General features: G+C 42.1%; 2 protein-coding genes across 11 annotated transcripts in view; both read right to left on the reverse strand.

The window, feature by feature from the left end:
* LOC147433169 (uncharacterized) overlaps nt 1–481 on the reverse strand; it is a 37,692-nt gene extending 37,211 nt beyond the window's left edge. For 3 of the 5 annotated variants that reach the window (XM_086492823.1, XM_086492819.1, XM_086492820.1), the window contains exon 1: nt 19–120. In XM_086492823.1, coding sequence (XP_086348949.1) covers nt 19–76 — 58 coding nt within the window. In that variant the 5' untranslated portion in view covers nt 77–120. Of the gene's footprint in view, nt 1; nt 121–233 lie in introns of those variants that run through there. The other 2 variants (XM_086492822.1, XM_086492821.1) reach the window with 2 other exon arrangements.
* Nucleotides 482–6,806: 6,325 nt separating this feature from the next.
* Nucleotides 6,807–23,175, reverse strand: LOC147433172 (uncharacterized). 6 transcript variants are annotated; one of them, XM_086492827.1, is made up of 7 exons: nt 23,067–23,175; nt 22,894–22,974; nt 22,688–22,812; nt 21,595–21,930; nt 9,313–9,480; nt 7,744–9,219; nt 6,807–7,504 (listed from the first exon to the last, which is right to left on the reverse strand). In XM_086492827.1, the coding sequence occupies exons 1-7, from the start codon at nt 23,122–23,124 to the stop codon at nt 7,022–7,024; spliced, it is 2,727 nt and encodes a 908-aa protein (XP_086348953.1). In that variant the 5' UTR covers nt 23,125–23,175; the 3' UTR covers nt 6,807–7,021. The 6 variants fall into 6 exon arrangements, with proteins under 6 accessions (XP_086348953.1, XP_086348952.1, XP_086348954.1 ...); XM_086492826.1 differs by having other exon boundaries at nt 7,744–9,231; XM_086492828.1 differs by having other exon boundaries at nt 7,744–9,480; nt 21,595–21,837.
* Between the last annotated feature and the right edge of the window lie 204 nt (nt 23,176–23,379).

Below are 23,379 nucleotides of genomic sequence, written 5' to 3' on the forward strand. Positions count from 1 at the left end.
CAAAATTTATTCAATAACCAGCTGCAGGTTTGTCTGCTGCCGCACAGCTAGACGTATTGCCACACTGATTTCCCATGGCTTAGTTATAGTCGCTCGGCTAGATTAAAATAGTCTTCTTACAAAAGACAATGCTACAATGAATATATAATATATTGGTTGCGTCAAAAAACAAGAAAGCATTGTCCACATCGTGTTTCTCAAGCTGCATATATTTGCGTGAAGAAGACATCTACCTGCTCAGCCTTTACACCCTGCTAACTGCACGAACACGAACACGACTTGTCTTGTTCATGAGACTTCAGACACAAGTTTACTTTAATCTGTTAAAATTTGCAGCTCTTAAAGGTGTCTTTCCGTGTCAAACAGCTAGACGTATTGCCACTCTGATCTCCCATGCTTGCTTTTAATTATAGTCGCTCGGCTATATAACTAGCTAGCAAATAGAGACTGTAACTTATACGTCATCTTCTTACGAAATACAATGCGATGTCTACAGTAAGTCCAAGATAACTTCCTTCTCCAATCAGTTCCCGGCCAGCTCGGGAATAAATGGTTGTGTCTAATAACAAGAAAGCATTGTCCACATCGACGTGTACATCTCCCTGTTCAGCCGTTACACACTCCTGACTGCACGAAGGGCCTTCCTTTGCGTGAACACTACCCACGACACTAAGTGACACATAACATTAAAGAGGGGGGGGGTAAGGGGATCGACGGCGCGGAAGTGGATGCTGAGAGCCCGAGGCAGATTAAACCCGGAGGCACGGCAAGTCAACGCGAATCGACGGCGCGGAAGTGGATGCGGGGAGCCCGAGGTAGATTAAACCCGGAGGCACGGCAAGTCAACGCGAAAAAGAACCCGGGTGGCGACTCGATTTGAACCCAGAGCCTCGTCGCCCAGATTGTGACGCATGGGGTAACCATTCCACCCGCGCACACATGTTGTATCCATGGCACGAGTTTTTGAGGTTTTATATTTAAAACATAGGCGTTGCCCGGGTTTAATCTGTGGCCGGGTTTAGTTTTTAAGTGCCCATCTACGGCTGTAACCTCTCCGATTTTCGTGCGCACACTTCTCTGCCCTCGATCCCCTTACCCCCCCCTCATTAATACTATGTGTTATTTAGTCCTGAGGGAACACTACGTCTCCTGTTCATCATATGAGTCTTGGACAGATTCCCACATTGTGACTTACCTCAACATCATGAGCTTTTGTGTGAGAGGCACTCCATGCCTACTAGGTACGATTGGGGCCAGGGCCCGGTGGGGGGAGAAGAAGCTCATGATGTTATGCATTGTATGCAGTGTTAGGGAAAAATCGTTATTCCAAACATACAAAATTCCTTTTCTTCATTTTGTCAAGAGGAAATTTTGGAAAATTAGGTCATTTTTTGGGTTTTTACACTATTTTTCTCTATTTTCGGGCGAAATTTCTCCCTTTCCCGTTGCCCTCAACCGGCATTTTTGAAATTAAAAACGGCACGATATTAAACTGAGACACATTTTTCCCGAACACTGATTGTATGAAAAACTCTGAAAAAGACTCCGTTTTCCTATATGAGAAAATTTCTAAATCTTCTTGTGACAGTGTAGGGTAAAGGGGCCAATAAAAAACCAGCCCCCTTTGATGGGACCCGTGGACTGCCTAAAATAAAGCCGTTTTGCTCCAAGTGTGAGACACAATCAAGCGGGTGCTGGGTTGGTTAGGGCAAGCGACGATTGAATCCATGCCGTTGGATCTCGAGTTCAAGCCTTGGTGGCTCATTGGCTCAACTTATGCCCCATGGCATCTCCCTATTCATGGCGTTTTTTGTTACACATGGAATTTTGTTCCATCTCGTGCGTCTGCAGCCTTCAGTGTTCGCGACATCGCTTCTACAGCTAATAGCCCTTGCGCTCAACTTTTGATTGCACCCTCCCAAGCTGAAAACAGTGCATCAGACTGGTCGCAATTCATCGCCTTTCTTAGGTGGCCTTAAGTTGGGTGTGTTACCCTACACACAAGTTTACGTAAAATTTGGCGATTCCTGTGGTAGCTCGCTGCTCAATTCTTAAAGTTGTCTTTCCATGTCAAAGCCCACGTTGTGGGCTCAAACCCTGCCGGTTAGCCTTGGGCTCTCGTTCTCAGGCTCCTGGCCCGCTGTGCCAACATTTTTGGCCTGCCCATGGCACTTACGATTCATTTTTTTCCCATTTTGACCTACCCAAAGGGCAAAGGCTATATAAGAGATGCCTTCTCTTTTTGGTGACTAAAATACAAAAAAAGGTTGGGCTGTATTTTCAAGCATTTTTTGATAGGCTAAAAATGTTGATTGATTGAAATAAGATAGTGGACACTTATTTAAATGAAGAGTGTGTATATCTAATGATAGACATGTCTTGAGGTTTGAAATCTATACATATATAATGGAGCTTAAAATCTTGAAGGCAAAAGAGCTCATCCACGTGTGAAACAATAGAAGCCTTTCACCTTTTGAAACTTTTGAACGAGTAAATTAAAAAGAGTTGACATCTACCTGCACCCAAATCTCCCGTTGATCTTTTCCTTGGAAAGAAAATAGCTTTGAATGCATGGTGTGAGTCAGTGTGTCACTAGGTTGTGCATGCCCTTCATGTGTCGTCTCAAAGAAAGAGAGAGAGAGAGAGAGAGAGAGAGAGAGAGAGGATGTATGCATTGGTGGATGCACTGCATAGGTGTGTGTGAGAGACAGAGAGAGAGTGAGCATATTGTTGTTGCCCACACCTAATGTACGTAATTGTGTGTGTGTGTGTGTGTGTGTGTGTGTGTGTGTGTGTGTGTGTGTGTGTGAGAGAGAGAGAGAGAGAGAGAGAGAGAGAGAGCGGTTGAGAATAATGATGGACATGTCTTGAGTTTTAAAATCTATACATATATAATGGAGCTTAAAATTTTGAAGGCCAAAGAGTTCATCCATGTGTCAAACAATGGAAGCCTTTCAGATTTTGAAACTTTTAAACGAAAAAAAAGTTGACGTCTACCTACACCCAAATCTCTTGCTGACCTTTTCCTTGGAAAGAAAAATAGCTTTTGAATGCATGGTGTCGGTCAGCGTATCACTAGGTCTTGCATTGGCGGATAGAGAGAAAGAGGATGCATGCATTGGCAGATGCACTCCATAGGTGTGTGTGTGTGTGTGTGTGTGTGTGTGTGATAGAGAGAGAGAGAGAGAGAGAGAGAGAGGATGTATGCATTGGCGGATGCACTGCATAGGTGTGTGTGACAGACAGAGAGAGCGAGCATATTATTTCTATCCACACCTAATGTACGTAATTGCGTGCGCGTGCGTGTGCGTGCGTGTGTGTGTGTGTGTGTGTGTGTGTGTGTGTGTGTGTGTGTGAGAGAGAGAGAGAGAGAGAGAGAGAGAGAGAGTTTTGCCTATATATGCTCACATATGTGAGAGAGTAAGAGAAAGAGAGACAGCGAGCTCGAGCACTTGTGTGTGTGTGTGTGTGTGTGTGTGTGTGGTTGAGAGCGAGCGAAAGCAGGAGTCAACTAGCAGTTTGCACGTCCACAGCGGACAGAGAGTCTTATCCACTTCTTTCTTTAAAGCATTCATTTGCTCCTTACCCATCCTTCTTAATTTTCTGCCTTATTGCCTTTGCCCTTCAACTAGTTCAATCTTCACAGGATCTCCAACAAAACCCCTTATTTCTTGATATGAAGTGATGAAAAGATTTGGAAACTTGTCCAACATTGCTAAGTACTCCATTCTTTCTCCTTGTGTCAGATCGGTACTCAATATATTTTGAATCAACTCTTTCTTAACTGACAATTTTTATTTAGCCTTTTTGGTCCTCGAAAGTTGATCATAACGGCGTTCGAATTTCCTTAGAAGTTCGATAGGCGAGAGCCCCTCTTTTGGCCATACTATCCACTCTAAAAAAGTCCTCTTTGTTACCCTTTTGGAGTCCTCCATGAAATACTCTTCCTTCAAGGCTGATTTGAATGCTTCCCAAGTTGCCCCATGCTCATTTCTAATTTCCCTTACATGCTCTCTAATCTCGGGAACCACAACAAGTTCAAAACTTTGCACCATCTCTTCTTAGGGCACTCGATGAAGCTCCATCTCCTTTACATATCCACAAAGATACTTTGTTACATCTTTACCTTTGAATTGGTCCATCTTCTTCACCACAGATTGAAGTGCTTTGGTTGAGGAGAGCTCTCTCCTTTCTGCAACTTGCCACTCCTGCATAAACACTATAAAAGCTTGAAACATTTGCATTGTGACTGGATCAAACCAAACCCCCTATTGCTCTTGTTGCTCCATAGCTTTAAAACTTTATTTTGAGACCTTCAATGAATCTTTTGAACCCTCATCCTAGCCTACTTCGCGTCGGCGGGTTCACCAAAAATGTGTCAAGAAGTGCGCAGTGTGACTAGGAAAGCGTTGGGTCTTTGATTGTGAGGATTCGTAGCAAAATCAAGCAAGGCGTAGACGATTTGGAGCCAGAAACACACTTAAAAAGAACAAAACTCCATCCATGAAATCTCCACTTTGAAAAATAACCAATACTAACTCAAAACTCTTGTGTGTGTGAAGATTAGGTATAGCTTCGCTCCCAATTGCACAAATGCAATGCTCATTCGACTTGTTAAAAACCCAAAAATGACGCTTCGATTCCTCCTAGTGACCATTTCATGGAAGCTTCAGTACTTCATTGAAGAAGCCCAAGTAGTTATTTGAGGAGAGGAAACCCTAATTGGAGGCCTCATAGCCTCAACCATGTAGTGGAAGCAGCACGGGACTGCACTAGCACCCTGTAAAGGAATGGCTATATCTCCTTGATCATATGCCCAAATGAGCTCCTTCTTGGCTCCAAAATTTCCCACACAACTAAGGCAATGACAGTGCCATCTTTGATCTAGCATTTTGAGCTATTTTTAGGCTATTTTGACCATTTTAAGGACATTGTTGCCCAAAAAAGTCGCTTTTTGTTCGTAAAAAGCCCAAACGAGCTAGAGAAAATCCCTAAATTTATGGAGAATTCCCATTGGACTCAAATTTCATCTTGAACCTCATTTTCCCACTTGGTAAGCACTTTGGACACGTCTTTTTTCCCAATGCACGAAACCTGCATTTTTTGGCCGAGATTGCTTGCATTGAACTTTCTAGGGAAAACGAGTGTGCCACTTCGATACACTTGACATTTGTACATTTCTAAAGCAAAATAGGCATATATTTATGGAAAAAAGCATGTCATAGTGCCACGTCTAGTGCCTCGCCCGCCCGGCAAGGTGTGTACACGACTACAACCATGACATTCATTTTCGCATATATCACACTATGTACATTATAGCATTTGGTCCCACACATCATAAACATTAAGAGTGAGGTAGAGATTTTTAGAGATATCACTATCTCATATTCACTACATATTCTGCGATGAACTTAATGCAGATAAATGCATAACCTATTGAGTAGATACTCAACCACTTCATATGAATTATTGTGAGCTCATCTCCCGTGACACTAACTGACATGGAAGAGGGTGGAACTGTGCTAGTGGGAGTGATGGTATCGACACCAAATAGCACAAATCACGAGGCAAATCAGTGTTGAAAAGGACAAAAGTTAGAAAATTTTCCCCTTCCCCCTCATTATGTCAGAGGCTATGTGTAAGTCTGCCTTCTATGTAACTTTTTAGTCTTAGTACGAAAGGCCTTCATTGAAAAGAAGAAAAAGGCAGGAGAAAAGCTCAGTCACTTGTGTTTCATCGTGTAATTCTACCTTCTATCCAATTCTTTAATCTCAATACAAAAGGACTTTATTGAAAAGAAGAAAAAAAGGCCGGAGAAAAGCTTACTCACTTTTTCTTCATCGAGGTTGACAAAAAACCGCCATATAATGTAAAGCCAGGAATATATTACAAGCCATGTAGCTATTTTGAGCTATTTTTGACCATTTTAAGGCCATTTTTAACCATTTTTAGACAAAAAATGTCCCTTTCTATCCGTAAAAAGCTCAAACGAGCTGAAAAAAATCTCTAAAATTGTGAAAAAATCCCATTGGGTTCAAATTTCATGTTGAACCACATTTTTCCACTTGGTAAGTACTTTGGACACGTCTTTTATGCCAGTGTACGAAACTTGCTATTTTTTGCCAAGATTGTCCGCATTGAACTTTCTAGGCAAAACGAGCATGCCGCTTCGATACACTTGAAATTTGTACATTTCTAAAGCAAAATAGGCATATATTTATGTAAAAAAGCATGCCATAGTGCCATGTCTAGCGCCTCGTCTGCCCAACAAGGTATGTACACGGTTGTAGTCGTGGCATCTATTTTCGCATATATCACACTATGTACATCATAGCATTTGGTCCCACATAACAAAATCATTGAGAGTGAGGTAAATATTTTAATTTTCACATTATGCACGTGCCACGACACGACAACGTATGGATTATCTACATTTGGTCCCTTTTCTCTTGTGTGTGCTGTGCTTTCTCACAATCGATAGCTTGTACTCACACCTGCACTCGAGGCTAGAACATTAAAAGAGGATCTTAGCTAGATTCTAAAACCAACATACAGATGGCAAACATCACAAGAATGGTTGCATCAATTATCTTTGCATTGATAAGCATCTACATTTGTAGAAAAAGCACGACAAGTAAGTTGTGACTCGAGTCTGATCGCATTTTGATTTTTTGAAGGTCTTTGTTAAAAATAAGACATCCAAATTGTTCTCTCTTCGTTGATTTAGGAGGTATGACTCAAATTTAAATAATTATAAACTTATATTTTACCACCTTAAAACTCAAGCTTTGATTTTCTTTTTCTAATTACAAACAATGCTCAATAGGCGCTATGTATATTGATGGAGAAAAACACTACAAACATCTTGGCTTTTACATGAACCCGCAATATGTCGAGTACACAGAAAGACAAAATGAAGCATGACAATAGCAAACCATAGGCTCCCAAGAGAAACGTCCTACCACCACAAGGCTCAAACACAAACGAGTCGATCCCGAATGCAACACATTCGAGTTACACCTTAGAACTTAGGCTCAAGTTTTAGTTCATTACCTTCCTTTCCTTCGTACAAATCTTGTTGCTTTTCCAACCAGCTGTCGATAGATTTTCTGAGAGCGTCTAATTTAGACTTGAAATAATGAGTAATTGATTGAAATTTCGAGTAGGCGGAGCCAGTTATGTCTCTGACGCGTTGACGAAGGTTAGAAGGGAGTGGGTATAACACAAGTCCATAGAAAGGATAGAGGACAAAGCGCCGAAAGGGTGGGGACTTTCCGAATGTGTGCCAGAAGTTAAACATGACCATGAACATGTGGTGCAAGGTTCTGGGCAGAGCTTCCAGAAGCAGCCAGAAAATATTTATCACGTTGTTGAGGCGAGCAAGAAACCAGGCGGAGAGGATGAAAATGATGATGGTCCCGAGTTTGCTGGAGACGAGCATGTCTTCAATATTGTGTCGGCCACCCGACTGAATGGCTACCAGGGCGCTGGCAAAGCCCACCACCTGCACACAAGAAGTTTTAGACAAATTCCCACGTTACAACTTAAGACGACATCATGAGCGTCTCTAGGCAAGGCGTAGCATATCTAACCATGTGGCGGTTGGGGAAGTCCTCCCACCGCGCTAGATGTTGGAGAGGACAGTCCCCCCACCGCACGTAGCTACCTATGCTACGCCTAGCCTGTAGAAGCTCATAATGTTGAACACTGTGGGCAAACATAAGTCAAAGGGAAGTCCACCACCTGACATGCCACCGCCACCGCCATGAGGAGGCTGGCCACACACGCTGCTCGAATCACTTTCTCGCTGTATTTAACAAACTCGCCACTTTTCGGTGGCATCGCACCCACCGCACCGGCCATGAATGCCCCCATCGCGAAGAAGAAACCCAAGCTGTTGCAGCGTGCAAAGAGTAGCATGCCCTTGCTGGATGAGTCTAGTGGCATCCCTGCATACCCTTGCGGTGTCTGCACCCACCCTTGGAATGCCAGTGCTGCTACCAGCACCGCCCCTACCAAGATTGTGTTGGAATATTCAACGTACACCCGCCGGTCTTCAAGTAGAATCCTCTTCACCTCTGCCTGTTCCTCTATCGCTGCCACCATTTGTGATCCCTTTGTTCCCTTTATTCTACTGGCTGCCTCCAGTGGAGAGTCATTATCAGATGATTGATCAATCATGCCGTAATGGTCCACCTCCATAGTACTGGTCAGGAAGATACCTACCTTCCTAGTGTTTTCCACAATCTCCTTCACTAGATGCACCATCTCCTGCTTAATTGCCCATTTCACGAAACTGTGCATTACTAAGCTACTCTCGGAGAAAGCCTCCCTACTCACCAACTCCGCCAGCATCCTCTCAATGAGATCCTTACGATATTCTTTCGTGCACCTATGCTTCAATACCACAGTGATTGCGTTCTCTAGATGGTCCCACACAGCTTTGTCAATTACGATTTTATCTGTCACCCCACGGCGCGCTATGCATCCCGCTGCAAGCCATCTTCTGCTTAGTATAGCCTCGGTCATGTCAATTGCCCATTCTAGTTTCCTTCTCTCTTGCTCGGCTTTCCTAATATGATGGCCGTACGTTTTGGCCTTTTCAAAATTGATGGGCTGCACCAGCAAGTTGCTTTTGCTATATGATTCAAGTGCTCCCATAGCTTGGGCCCAATCAACAGGAGTGAGACCTAAGCTGTCTTTAGCCGACTGTAGTATAATAAGTTTATCCTCGTCCAGCCAGGCATATTTTTGCAAGATCTCCGTCACGGTGCTCTTGCCTCCATAAACAACAGCAAAATGTAGAGCATTGAATCCTCCAGGGCACCATACTTCTGACTGCAGTTGGTTAGGTTCTAGGAAGACGGCATTGGGAGCGAAACAAGACTCAAGGACGGGGTTGGGGATGGAAAACCGGCTATTCCACACATGTTCCCTTCTTTCTTTAAGAAGGACGGGGATGAATAGTCTGTTGATCGTTGCAGTAAGGTTCTTGTCACATTGTTTATCGGGTCGATGTGCATGACACAACAGCTCTCTCACTACTGCACTATGACCTCGGCAGCTGGCAAGGTGTAAAGGGGTCATTCCATTTTCATCAACTGCATCCACGTCCTTATCCAACAATGCTTTTACTGAATCCAAACACCCTCGCTCACTAGCATGGTGAAGTGGTGTGCGCCCTTTGCTGTCTTTTACTTTACTCCCACCTGCATCCGCCTGTAGAAGTAACTTCACAATGGAAACATTCCCATGGTAAGCTGCTAAATGTAATGGCGTATAGCCTTTTAATGTTTTGGTCTTCGCCTTCACCTGGACAATACTGTTCGGCACTTTGAGCAATTTCTCCACGCACTTGGCATCTCCCCATGCAGCAGCAAAATGTAAGGATGTCCATCCATCACAAGGGAAATATTTTTCATCACGGGAATATTCTGTAAGTGACAAGATATATTGCCAATCGCGAACTGTAGGACGCAGCTTCACATAAAACGAGACAAATTAAAATTATACCATTTTTTATTTAATTTCAAGACCTTACCCTTAATCTTATATATATAATAAATTTACCTTTTTAATTTTAAGACGGTTTATTGATTACCTTTTATTTATTTTTCTACAAAAGCAGAAATCATAATAAAAAGACAGAGAGAGTACAGGGCTAAGGAACCATGGTTTTTTTTTTTTAATGTCATATATACTCACTCAAAACGAGTGAGTGATATTGTATTAAAGCTATACAAAAGTACATAAAACCCATGCTCAGACGGTACAAAAGCACCACAAACGTTCATCATATGCATGGTTACATGATATAAACACCCCATAAAACCACAACACAATCCAGATATGTAGGCTTTTTACACGGAAGACTTTAACTGATACAAGATCCTCCCACAAGGCAGACCATTCTCGTTAATAGGTGACACGGGATTGATTCAAGGGATCAACGGCGAGCAACGGATCCACCGTCGATTCATTTCGAGGAAGCACAAAAAAGAATGGTCCTCATCCGCTATCGGGGTTTGACCCTACGACCTACCCCTTCACACACCCACACTCAATCCATCTCGCCTAGCGCGCCACGTTGAAAGCTATGCGAGGCCTGTACTATATAACTCTTGTCCCCCCCCGTTGCGTTGATCCGACCGCCCAAAGCTCTCCTCTCCGCCTCGCCAAAAATTTGCCCCCGCCGTTGATTTCTCGAGTGACACCCCGTGTCACTTATAAACGAGGGCAGACCATGCCCAGGCCCCAACCAGCAAGCATACAACCGATTAAAGCCGAAGGAACACATACCAGCAAAAACACAAGTCGAAAGAAGAACCAACAGCCCCAACTTCCAGGATGAGCAGTCACAGCGTCGATCGAGCCGAGTAGCACAGAAGCCAAGCTTTAAGAGGAAGCACACCCCTCCAAGGACCATTCACATGTGCCACCACGATAGGCACATTCTGCCACAACGAGTCCACCCTGCAAGATAAGCATCATAAGATCTGGCCACCAATGCCTCTTGGGAAAGAGGAGGGAGGATGGCCTCTCCCTGCAGGCAAAAATTTAGGGGGAAAGAGAGGGCATGCCAATGCTGGGGAAGCGACCGCCAGAAGTGTTACCATATACATGTGGTAGTGATGTGTGTGAACACACTAGGACCGCCGGGGCATTTTTTCCCTCTTTAGGAGGTTTTTCCCCCCGTGCATTGTATATACGCCCATCACTCTAGGGCTATCTATCTTTCCATTGCACACTAAGGAATACACTCTCTATTGTGTGCCTTGAGCTTCCTTCGTCTTCTCCAAGCTGTGTGTGTTTCTCTGCAACCCTAATTCCAACAATTGGTATCAGAGCAGGTCACGTCCTCCCGGGCTTAGTCGCCAGCTGCTCCAGCACACGCCTGCTCACTTTCTCCGATTTCAGTGAGCTTTGGCAAGCGTTCGCAGGTCGACAAATATTTTGGGAGGGCTCGAAGAGCTTGGTCTGCTCAGAATTTTGATTTGGGCTCATTTCGGCCTCCGTTTCCACTACGGGCAGTACTACACAGGTTATTTCGTCATTTTGTGCAAATTTTCTGTCAGTGCCGTTTTCTGCATAACAGGTGCCTTATAGTCTTCTACGGTTTGTGCTATATAGCACAAGTTGTTCCCGCTCCATTTCTCCTATTTTCGGGCAGTTTTCACATCAGGTGCAGCATTTACCATGGCTGACAACAACAACACAGATGTGTTCAAGATGTTTGCTGCTGAGGACAGGTTGGATGGGGACAACTACCCTATGTGGGCTTATATGATGCAACACGTTCTTGTGTCAAAAGGTGTCTGGAACATTGTGCAGGGCATTGATGTACGTTCTGGTTCTGAAGATGTAGGCGATATTGAGGATGTTGCAGGTCTTGCTGCAAGGATTGCAGCTGTTAGAGTTGTTTTGCCTACAGCAGAACAAGCTCGTTGGGATGTTAAGGATGCGCAGGCTCATGCATTGATTGCGTTGTCTGTGAAGCGCACCATTATTCCTCACATCCGTTCAGCAAAATCTGCAAAACAGGCTTGGGATATTCTAGCAGGTCTTTATGCAAGCCGCAATGAGGCTAAAATTGCTTTGCTGCGTAAAGAGCTAGAGTCGAAGATTATGCATGAGGAAGATGATATGGACACTTTCCTTGCTAGTGTCAAGGATATCAATGAGCAACTCATTTCTGCAGGTGAAGTCATTTCTGACAGTTCCCTTGTGCAGACTGTTCTTGATGCCTTACCAGATTCCTACCAGACTTTTGCTAGTACTTGGAGACTGATGACCCAAGGAAATCCTGAAGTTGTCAAGTTTGATGCATTATGCACATTGCTGTTGCAAGAGTCACTTTCTAGAAAAAACAGGACTAGGCAGCGTGCAGTTGAACAGGCTTTTATTGCTTCTCAAAGAAAGGGTGGTAACAGTAATGCAGCCACTTCTTATGGTTCTACTGCGAGTGGCAAAAATTCTGTTCCTAATGCTTCTGCTGGCAGCACTTCGTCTGGCAATTCTAGTGATAAGGGCAAAAAGAAGATGCGTTGCCATTATTGTAAAGCCAATGATCACTTGATCAAGTCGTGTCCTAAGTTGAAGGCCAAAGAGGCTAAGAAGAAAGAGGGTGGTTCCACTGCAAATGCTGGTTCCACTACAAATGCAGCCATTGTTGAGTCTTCTGTGAAAGGAGATTGTGATGCTGATGTTGATGCAGAATGGGCTTTTAGCGCAGAGTGCACTTACAATCCTGTTGTCCATGATGCATGCTTGTCAGTTGCTGCAGATTCACATGTGTGGTATTTCGACAGTGGTGCTACAAAGCACATTACCTCACATCGTGAATTGTTTACCTCTCTCGAGTCTGTCCCTCATGGGAATTCAGTCACTTGTGCCAACAACGCCTCTTATCCAGTTCAGGGAGTTGGAAAGATTGTGCTCACTGCTGCTAATGGCAGTTCCTTCACACTTGTTGATGCACTTTATGTACCTGGGATCAAGAAGAATCTCTTGTCTGTATCCGCACTTGCTAGACTTGGACTTGTAGTCAAATTTGTGGATGACAGATGTACAGTTCATGATCTCAGTTTTGGTGATGAAATTGTTGCATCTGGGCTTTTGTGCTGTGGGCTGTATAAGCTCACTTTGTATGACAAGTGTGGACAAAATTTTGCAAATGCTGTTGCAGATTCAAGGGCTATTTCAGATGCAAAACTTTGGCATGCACGTTTTGGTCATCTGAATTTTGCCAGTTTGCTGCGTTTGCAGAAATCTGATATGGTTGCTTCTTTGCCGCCTCTTGAAGCACCTATCAAACATGTTTGTGAAGGCTGTATTCTGGGTAAAATGCAGCGTTCTAAGTTTCCAAAGGATGGTTCAGTTAGGGCCACATGCAGGTTGCAGCTTGTGCATAGTGACGTTTGTGGGCCCATGCAAACTCCGTCCTTGGGCAATTACCTGTACTTCGTGACTTTCATTGATGATTACTCCAGGCATGCATGGGTATTTCCGCTTAAAGCAAAGTCCGAAGTTTTTATGTGCTTCAAACAATTTTTGGCTATGGCTGAAAATGTCTCAAAATGTACTATGGGCACCCTCCGTTCCGATCGAGGGGGGGAGTATATGTCTCATGAATTTAATGCATTTCTGGCTAGTCGTGGGATAAAACACCAATGTACAGTGCCTTATACACCTTAGCAAAATGGTGTTGCTGAGAGGAAAAACAGGTCACTAACGGAAATGGCACGATGTATGGTCAAAAGTCAAGCTTTGCCGCATTCTTTTTGGCTTGAGGCCATCATGTGTGCCACTTATGTACTTAACAGGTGTCCTACGAAAGATTTGCAGTCTATTACTCCATATGAAGCATGGCATGATAGAAAACCTTCTATTGAGCACATGCGTGTTTTTGGCTGTTTGGCATATGCTTTGGTGCCACAAGTGCAGCGCAGAAAATTGGATGATAAGGCTGTCAAATGTATTTTTGTTGGTTATAGTGCTGAAAGCAAAGGTTACAGGTTGTATCATCCGCAAACAAAACGTATTTTGGTTTCATGGGATGTAGTGTTTGTGGAAGATTCTGTTCAACCCTTGCTGTCATGTACTAGAGACAGTAATGTAAGCTCACAGGACATTTATGACACTTTGTTGCCTCTTTTCAGTGGTGGAAATACGAATGTAAGTTCCAATGAGGCAAATGTATAGCCTATGGGGGTTTCTGAAAATGTTTTAGAACAGCCTATTACTGATGCAGATGTACATGATGTACTTGATGAGGAAAGGGCTGAAAATGAGCAGGCTAGAGGTATGCCAAAATGGCTGGTGCACACTTTGGGTGACAGTAAATTGGATGCACCTTTATCTAGTCGTACTCGTTCAGGCTCTCGCCATGCATCTTATGCATCAGATTGTTATGCTTTGGCTGTGTCTAGTTTACATGATGTTGAGGAGTCTCTGTCTTTTGATGAAGCACAGAATTCAGAAAATTGGATTGCTGCCATGAAATCAGAATATGATGCACTTATAGAGAATGACACATGGACTTTATGTGATTTGCCTCCTGGCAAAAAGGCCATTGGTACGAAGTGGGTTTACAAGTTGAAACGCAAGCCGGATGGTGAGATCGATCGCCATAAGGCTCGACTTGTTGCAAAGGGTTATGCACAACAAAAAGGCATAGATTATGAAGAGACTTTTGCTCCCACTTGTCGTATGACTACTGTGCGTTTTCTATGTGCATTGGCAGCTCATTTTGGTTGGGATGTACATCAATCAGACATTGTTACTGCTTTCTTGAATGGTGACATATTTGAGGAAGTTTATGTAACGCAGCCTCGCGGTTTTGTCATAAAAGGACAAGAGGACAAAGTGTGCAAATGTAAGAAGGCTTTGTATGGGTTGAAGCAATCTCCTCGTGCTTGGTATGAGAAATCTGACACTCATTTGGTTAAACGAGGCTTTCGTAACAGTCCAACAGAAAGCACATTGTATGTAAAGCGTGAGGATGATGTATTTCTCATTCTGGTTCTTTATGTTGATGATTTGCTGATCACTGGACCAAATGAGAGACATATTGCTGAATTTAAGGCTGATTTGAATGCTACTTTCAAGATGAAAGATTTGGGGCTGTTGCATCATTACTTGGGTATACAGTTTAAGCAGTGTGATGGTGGTATTGCCTTGTGTCAGAAAAGTTACATAGAGACATTGCTATGTAAGTTTGGACTTGAGGATTGCAAACCTATTGCCACTCCCATGGAAACATGTTTGAAGTTGAGTCTACATGATGCTGGCGATCCTGCTGATGTCACTCTTTACCAAACTGCTGTTGGCTGCCTCATTTATGTATGCAACACGAGGCCAGATATTCAGTTTGCAGTCTCGCAGGTCAGCAGATTTATGCATAGCCCAGGGTCTAAGCATTGGCAGGCTGTCAAGAGGATTTTCCGCTACCTTAGTGGCACTTTACATCTTGGCTTGTTTTATCCCAAGGGGGGATCATTGCCGCCAGACTTACATGCTTTTTCGGACTTAGATTGGGCTGGTTGTTTTGACACGCGAGTGTCCACAAGTGGTTTTTGTTTCATGCTTGGCAGTTCATGTATATCATGGTTGAGCAAGAAGCAACCTACTGTGGCCACTTCGAGTTGTGAGGCTGAGTACAGGGCAGTCTTCACAGCTACGGTTGAGTGTGTATGGCTCAGACGCCTTATGGCTGACTTGGGTGTTGGACAGGACACTGCCAACACTATCTACACTGACAGTCAGAGCGCATTGGCAGTTGCGAGGAACCCAGTTTTTCATGCTCGCACAAAGCACATTGAGGTGCATTACCACTATGTCAGGGAGAGGCTCTCAGCAGGAGAGATCAGCTTGGCTTATGTGCCAACACAGGACAACCTTGCAGATCTTTTCACAAAGGCATTGTCTCGTGAGAAGCTTGAAGCTTTCCGCAAAGCTTTGGGCTTACTCCCCTTTGTGGACTGATCCTGTCCTCAGGGCATGGCACTTCCCTTTACTCATGTGCCAGCTCTCGTTCACCGCATCACTCCAGGGGGGATTTGTTACCATATACATGTGGTAGTGATGTGTGTGAACACACTAGGACCGCCGGGGCATTTTTTCCCTCTTTAGGAGGTTTTTTCCCCCGTGCATTGTATATACGCCCATCACTCTAGGGCTATCTATCTTTCCATTGCACACTAAGGAATACACTCTCTATTGTGTGCCTTGAGCTTCCTTCGTCTTCTCCAAGCTGTGTGTGTTTCTCTGCAACCCTAATTCCAACAAGAAGGCCCCCACCAGGGCAAAACCCCACCACCAGAGCCACTAGCTTGACATCGGCGCGACGCCACCATCCTGCCTCAGCTTGCCCCCTGCCGACAGGCGTCGCCTATGAGCTCCCCAACTCTTCAACCTCGCAGGAAGGGTAAAACGCAAGCTAAACGTAGGCCCGCCCCTCTGTCGAACCATGTTTTTTTTTTTTTTGCCAAACTCACAACTGTGAGTAGTGTTTTTACTATTAGCATAATAACAAAACAGATTACATCCCGTCCATGCTCAACACGAGCCATGGAGCTCATACACAACGGATACTACCGCAATCCGACCACAGACAACAAAAAAGAAACGGTTACATAACCCCGAAGGGTGCCACCAAGACTATCATGACTTCCACTCACGAGACAGCCTCACCCTCTAGGGAACCCCTGAACAACATAAACTCCCAAGCATACAAGACAAGTACATTCGGATTTTACATGGAGCCGTAACCATACAGTATGACCAAACAACTACAACCAATAATGACCATACATAGGCTTTTTGCCAGGAAGCCAATAACCTACAAAGCAGTAGACCCACGAAGCTGGGACTCCACAGCAAGGCCCAACTAGACGCAACCTAACCCTCCACAGTCCTCGCAACTGAACAAAAGTTCCATCATACCGTACCACTGTAGCTGAGAAAACCTCGCAGCACCAGAACCAAACAAGGACAACAACACACAAACCAGAGCGAGTAGAGGTTTTCACACCATCTGCTTTGCCTGTCCACCATCAGCCCTGATTCCAAAAATGGATGGTCGTCCAAGCACTAGTCCAAGTCGATGCCGATCTACGATAGCCAAAACCTCCCCAGCTCAGCACTCCCTCCTTGACCCCGGGACATCCCGCCGGGAGCCCCTCCTGGCTCATGCAGTAGCACCAAGGCTGTCAAGGCAACAGAGCGTCGAGCTAGGTTTCGATGAGCTATTGGTACAACTCTTATGTTTGAAGAGTTGCTACCTTTGTCGAACCATGTTTCTTATACAAGAACCCACGGTGGGTGCCATGAAAAAGACAGCACGGGACAAGTGTGAAGGGGCTAGATTCTGATACCTAAAATGGGGGGAACCAATAAGGGGGGAATGGGGCATGCCCATCAAAAAGAGAGCTTCAGTTTTCACCCTAGAAGCTACCACCACAACACAATTACCCCTAAGGAGAATTCTCAACATCATGGATACATGGCTGGATATAACATTTACACATCCTGAGAGGGTGGTTGGGATCTAAATTCTCCCTTGCTTGAGGACAAAGAACTCAAACCTTAGGAACATCTTGTTCTGTCTTTAAAGAATTCATAGCATACTGCACATTAGAATTCACATTATCTTCTTCACAAGAAGAAACAAAAAAAACTAAAATGCACATGCTTTCCATCTACGAAAAGTGACAAAAAGTAATCATGTTTATGATTGCAGTGCAAATTATTTCCTAAACTATGCAACCATTCTTAATGTCCCAGAACCACATCAGCTTTGCCCGTGTTCGTGACCTAGAACTTCAAGTCAAGTTTCATTAAGCTAAACATTAAGCTAAACTCCTTGTAAAATTGTGTCCCAAACATCCTTATCATGTCCAATCATCTATTCCATAAGAACAAGTAGTATGGGGAAGCTTCAATTTCTTGACTAGCTTGTAATTAAGAAAGTTATGAGTCACTCCATCATCCATTAAAATGCAAACTCTCTCTTCGTTAATAGTGCCATGCATATAAAACAACCTATGTGGACCAAAAGTGGACTACCACATAGCTACAAAGACACAACATCTTTGGCGATGAATCTAGGGTCAAGTGTTGTACCATGTGTAAAGCCTTCACTTTCCCTTTGGATGCTTCTACGTGCTTATTTTGAAATCGTGGACAATCATTCTTTAAATGCTTATTAGAAAGAATTTTTTAGCAAAGTTTTTCCTTCTTGGTATGCTCCAAATAAGAAAGAGATCAATCATTACGAGAAATTTGGACTCAATTTTGGGCCTTGTAAGAAATGCCAACTCAGCAAAGAGAGAGGTAATTTCGAAAAATAAAAAATTAACTTTTTAAAATTGTATTTCTCATAGTACATATGTAAAATTTTACTCAATCACTTAAATGCATACTCGTAAAAGATGCTTTTTGAGAGCCCAACTTAAGTGTGCACAAAAAACCATGTCCATAAATCTTAAAGAGTGATGTGATGTGCGATGAGAGAAAACACATAAGAGATGTTTTCAAAGTACAAATAGAATACCACATATGTATTTGTAACGTCCAAATACCTTAGTATAGTACTTTAACACTAGGTTGGTAATGGGACACTTTTATGTCCTGGGACACTTTTATGTCTTGTTAAGTGACCGTTTTGCTTGAATTATGTCAAGAGTTACAAAATGGATTTTGAGGCGCTACCTTTCTAGAAAGTTGTCTCATAAGCTGAAAAAAACTCCACATTTTTTTGGAATATCAATTTCATCTTTAACCTTGTCCTTGCACAACATTTTTCAACCTAAATTGTGTGAAAAAACGGGCCTTGTTTTTGGCTTTTTTCAACTTTTGGTAATTATACCACTCTAGAACTCATGTTTTGTGAGGTCTATAGTGCTAGAGAACTATCTTTAGTAGTCCTCAACATGTCCTGATGCTTCTAGGGAGACATATATGTTAATGTTGTAAGTTATGACCAAATTACAAAAATTGTCAAATCCTGTTTTTTAGCCAATTTTAGCTCTTTTATGATTTTTTTGGTGTCTTTCATGATATCCAAATGCAGATTTGATTTTCTATGTGGCATATTGTGACATAAAGCTAATATTCCTTGAGTTTTGGGACACCTAATACCCTATTTTTCATAGTACACAATGATGGTTGATTTTTTCAAGTATACAAGAAAAAAAAACATTCTAGTATATCAAGTATAGCTTTCTCAATATTGCTATTTTCTTGTGACAACTATATGAATTTTGTAGGTAGTAACCATATCTAGTCATAAGGATCAAATTTGGGTAGATATTGAATAGTTTCAATGGGATTTTACAGGTCATAATGTTGAACCCAGTTTTTTCATGTTTGTTGTATTTAGCACTTCATCTTTGTCCCCAAGATTCCCCTTGGTAAAAGATGTATCATGATTTTGACATGTTCCATGGCTCCTTATGAACCTAAAGGCCAATAGGGAACTAAGAAAACATGCAGATATTATTTGTATTGAGCGTAGGTATAGAAACTTTGATGATAGGTTCGCAAAATGGTAAAAATTTAACTTTTTTGTACCTATTTCTTTTGGCAAAACAAAAAATAGTGAGTGAAAAGCAATCATATGTTTAGATCACCAACCCATTGAAGTTAACTAGGGAATTTATCTCAAGTCCTACAAAAATCCCTAATCTTATTTTTATGCAAAAAAACGTAAGAAATGACTGTTTTGATAAAAATGTACTGGTTCATCAACTTTGGAGGCTTGGTGTGACCAAAAGACGAGAAATTTTACAAGTTTCTTATTTTTTCCATGTGTAGTAGGCCTTGAACTATAACCTCATGAAAGGAATTTACAAAATGAGTGGATCTACTATGGTTTTGGAGGTTTTTTTCAAAACCCTGAAAGGACACTTTTATGTCCTGTTAGGTTACCAACCTAGTGTTAAAACGCTCAAATATGACATCTCTATCTCAAGATATAGCCTTTTTAAGCCTAGGGCCTCCGGAGGTCGGAATCAAGTCAATAGAAGTTTGAGAGACCCCTTATGGACATCTATTCGCTTGGTTTTGACCCCTTCATTGTCTTAAGTAGTACATATTAATTGCTAGCAAGCAAGATCTGTTCAAATTTGCATTGCAAGTACCTCATAAAAAGATGATTGATGCTTATGCGAGATGTACACGTACAAGTACTTCACTTTATAGGATAGTAACATCGGGTCATAAAAATATATTCGACGCTTGTACAAGATGTCACTATGAAGTGCCGGTGATAGTAATAACTTTGACATTTTCAAAAATGAAAAAAAAGGCTTTCACGCTTCTTGTATCCTTTGACACACGAGAAATCAAAACTAGAATGCTACCAAGTATTGTTGCTAGAGTGGCCTCCATCCTTCTTTTCCTTTTGTAGATCATCATCAAATTTCTCAGCATGTTTAATTGCTTCATCCAATGTTTTTGGATATGGATACTTAATGTGAAGCTTGTATTCTTGTTGGAGACCTTGAACAAAAGCCCTTTGCTTCTAGAATTCATTTAGATGATCCACAATTAGTGTAATATCCCTATACTTGGATATATAATCTATGAGAGACATGCAACCCATGCAACAAGTGTCCCATGATATCCTTTTTATTTGATTGCTTGTTGTCTGCCAAGAGCTCCTTGCGTAGAACCATTTTGAACTCATCCGAAGACATTGGCTAGCCTCAAGCAGAAAAGGCATCCAACACTTGTACGATTTCCTTTTAGAGATAAACTAGTATCTGTGGTTGTTTCCTGATCTAAGGTACCTCCCTATTCGTGAATGTCGTGCCACTTGTATAAGAAGGTCAAAATTGCATCCTTATTGGATTCTCATTCGTCACCCTTAAACTTTGGGAAAGTTACATTCTTGAGTTGAAAACCTATAGCTTTATTTGTATGCTTGGATTTCAAAGTGGACTATGAGATAACATTGTGCCTACCCATTTTGGGCTCTCTCTCACTCTACAAAACGTGGTAAAAAGGTGCGGTAGACGTTTTGATATTTTCATAGTGAGTGCACAATCCGGGTCCGGTTGGCTGGCACTTTCTTTGCCAACACTGATTTACTTCGTGATTTGTGCTTGGTCTAGGTACCATCAATCCCACTAGCCCAGTTCTACCCTCTTCGATGTCACTTAGTATCGTGGGAGATAAGCTCACAAAAATTCATATGAAGTGATTGAGCATCTACTCATTGCTCAATAGGTGATGCATTTATCATTAAGTTCATTGCAGAATATGTACTGAATGTGAGATAGTGATATCTCTATATATATAAAGGGGTTTCTTGATAGCAACTACCATGGTTTCTTGCTATTAAGAATCTAATTTTTATGCCATAATAGTAGATGATCAAAATATAGCTAGTTCATATTTTCATTTTACGAAAAGGTGCAATATATAGTATGTGAAAGATTAGAACGTGAAGCTATAATTGGCAAATTACACTTTTGATGAGGGAAATCTATTTTCAATTGTAATAAAATTAAAGAAAAAACCTTCGATATTTTGTCATAAATTGCCAAAATGCCCTTCAAATTTACCAAAACTCCCAAAATACCCCTGGTTGTGAGAGTAAATTTCTCGAAAAATAAAATTTATTGTAGGGTTTCACAAGAAGAGTGATTGTCTATCGTACAAGATGCTAAAACTACAATTTGAGTTGGTTATGTAGGCTTTGGAGATAAATTGCTTCATTATTTTTAGACATAATTGCCTTTTTTGCGATGGTAACTGGTGACAAATTACATGCTAAACGCTAAAAAACGGATCTCAATTGTCAAAAACGAATGAAGATTAGAAAATCTTGAACAATGCAGCCAAAATAGGTACAAGGGTATTTTGAGAATTTTTGAAATTTGAAGGGTATTTTGAGAATTTCCTCAAATTAGAGGGGTATTTTGGTAATTTTTCCTAAAATTTATCTAGTTGAAAAGGAAAAAAGTTATTAAATTTTCCGCCTTTCCCCTCATTATGTCATAGGCTTCTACCTTCTATGCACCTTATTAAGCTCAATACAAAAGGACTTTATTGAAAAGAAGAAAAAAGGCAGGAGAAAAGCTTACTCACTTTTTCTTCATCGAGGTTGACAAGAAACCGCCATATAATGTAAAGCCACGAATATATTACAAGCCATGTAGCTTGTGGTACGTTAACACATACGCTTTTTGGGTCGAGCTTGTCGATGAGGCCAAGCACCAGTTCCTTGTGGTTGCCTAGGGCCGCTGTCTTTGCAGCAAACCATAGATATGTTTGAGGGATATATTTCTTATCGGACTGCAGGATTTCCTTATCGTGCAGGAAGGACGCCATCTGTTGTTGATAATCATGTGGACATAGTTCAGATACCGCTTGTAGCCATGGCTCAAATAGATGATCGTCGACCTTAGAATTTGATAGCCAAGTCTGTTCATATACTTGCAGCAATTCAGTTGAGTTAGAATCACACATGTACTCTGCATGACATGAAGTTCATCTGAAAAACAAACGTTTTCTCCATTCTTTTTCCCCTTAGTACAGTATTCAACAATATCATGAGCTCCCACCTCATATCTCCATTCTAGCCCCAGTTATATCGACCATTCGATCGAATTAAAAGTAAAGCCAAAACTGAGGTGGCTGGGAGTAATCTGTGCTACAGTTCAAAACTATGAGAGCTTGCTTTCTATCAAAGCGCTGGCCGTGGGAGGTAGGCCGGACCATCGACACGTCCCACCCCAGCGCAACAGACCATCATCTCTCGAAAACCGACCATCATCATCATCAACCCCAACTTTAGAATCACCCGAACGTGCAACCTAAGTTTATGGGGTGTTGTTTTTGCGATTGAGAACCGAAAACCGTCTTTACATTGGATGGTTCGTTGTGTTTATGATTCCCCCCTTCCTAGCTAACCCGATCCGAGTTTACTGGACCTTTTAACGGTTGGCTGTGCAAGCTATAGATATGCTAATTCTGGCTCTCTTGCAGGTACGTACTCAGAATTAAAGTGGGATAACTAAAATCTTGAAAATTTGAGGAGGTTTCACCCATATCTTTCAGCCTGCATGGGACCGATTTTAGGCTAAGTGCAACCTAATTTACCGAGCTGGCTGCTGTACTGTGTTGAGTGAAATCATTTCAAAACAAAAAAAAAGATCTAGATATTGATTGTTCTAGATACCTTAGATTTAATCCACTTGTCTACGAAGTCCATGTCCATTTGCAGGTAATCCAGAGTTATTAGCTTTAGTCGTCTAGTCCATTGAGAGTTACCCAGAATTAGGTCACCAATGATTTTTTCGAATTCTAAAACAAAAAACAACACGTCAAATTTTAAACGCAACTATTCAAAATCTAAAGGCCTACAAAATTTATTCAATAACGTACCTGACGTATTGCCACTCTGAATTGGGTCACCAATGATTTCTTTTTTTTTTCCCGACTCAAGATCACGATTGATTTCTTCTTCTGAACAGATTTCACAAAAAACAACGTGTCAAGTTTGAAACGCAACTATTCAAATTTCAAAGTCTAAAGGCCTACAAAATTTATTCAATAACCAGCTGCAGGTTTGTCTGCTGCCGCACAGCTAGACGTATTGCCACACTGATTTCCCATGGCTTAGTTATAGTCGCTCGGCTAGATTAAAATAGTCTTCTTACAAAAGACAATGCTACAATGAATATATAATATATTGGTTGCGTCAAAAAACAAGAAAGCATTGTCCACATCGTGTTTCTCAAGCTGCATATATTTGCGTGAAGAAGACATCTACCTGCTCAGCCTTTACACCCTGCTAACTGCACGAACACGAACACGACTTGTCTTGTTCATGAGACTTCAGACACAAGTTTACTTTAATCTGTTAAAATT

The sequence above is a fragment of the Adiantum capillus-veneris genome, chromosome 20 (assembly GCF_014529385.1).
Source record: "Adiantum capillus-veneris isolate H3 chromosome 20, ASM1452938v2, whole genome shotgun sequence".
In the NCBI taxonomy this organism is placed as follows: Eukaryota; Viridiplantae; Streptophyta; class Polypodiopsida; order Polypodiales; family Pteridaceae; genus Adiantum; species Adiantum capillus-veneris.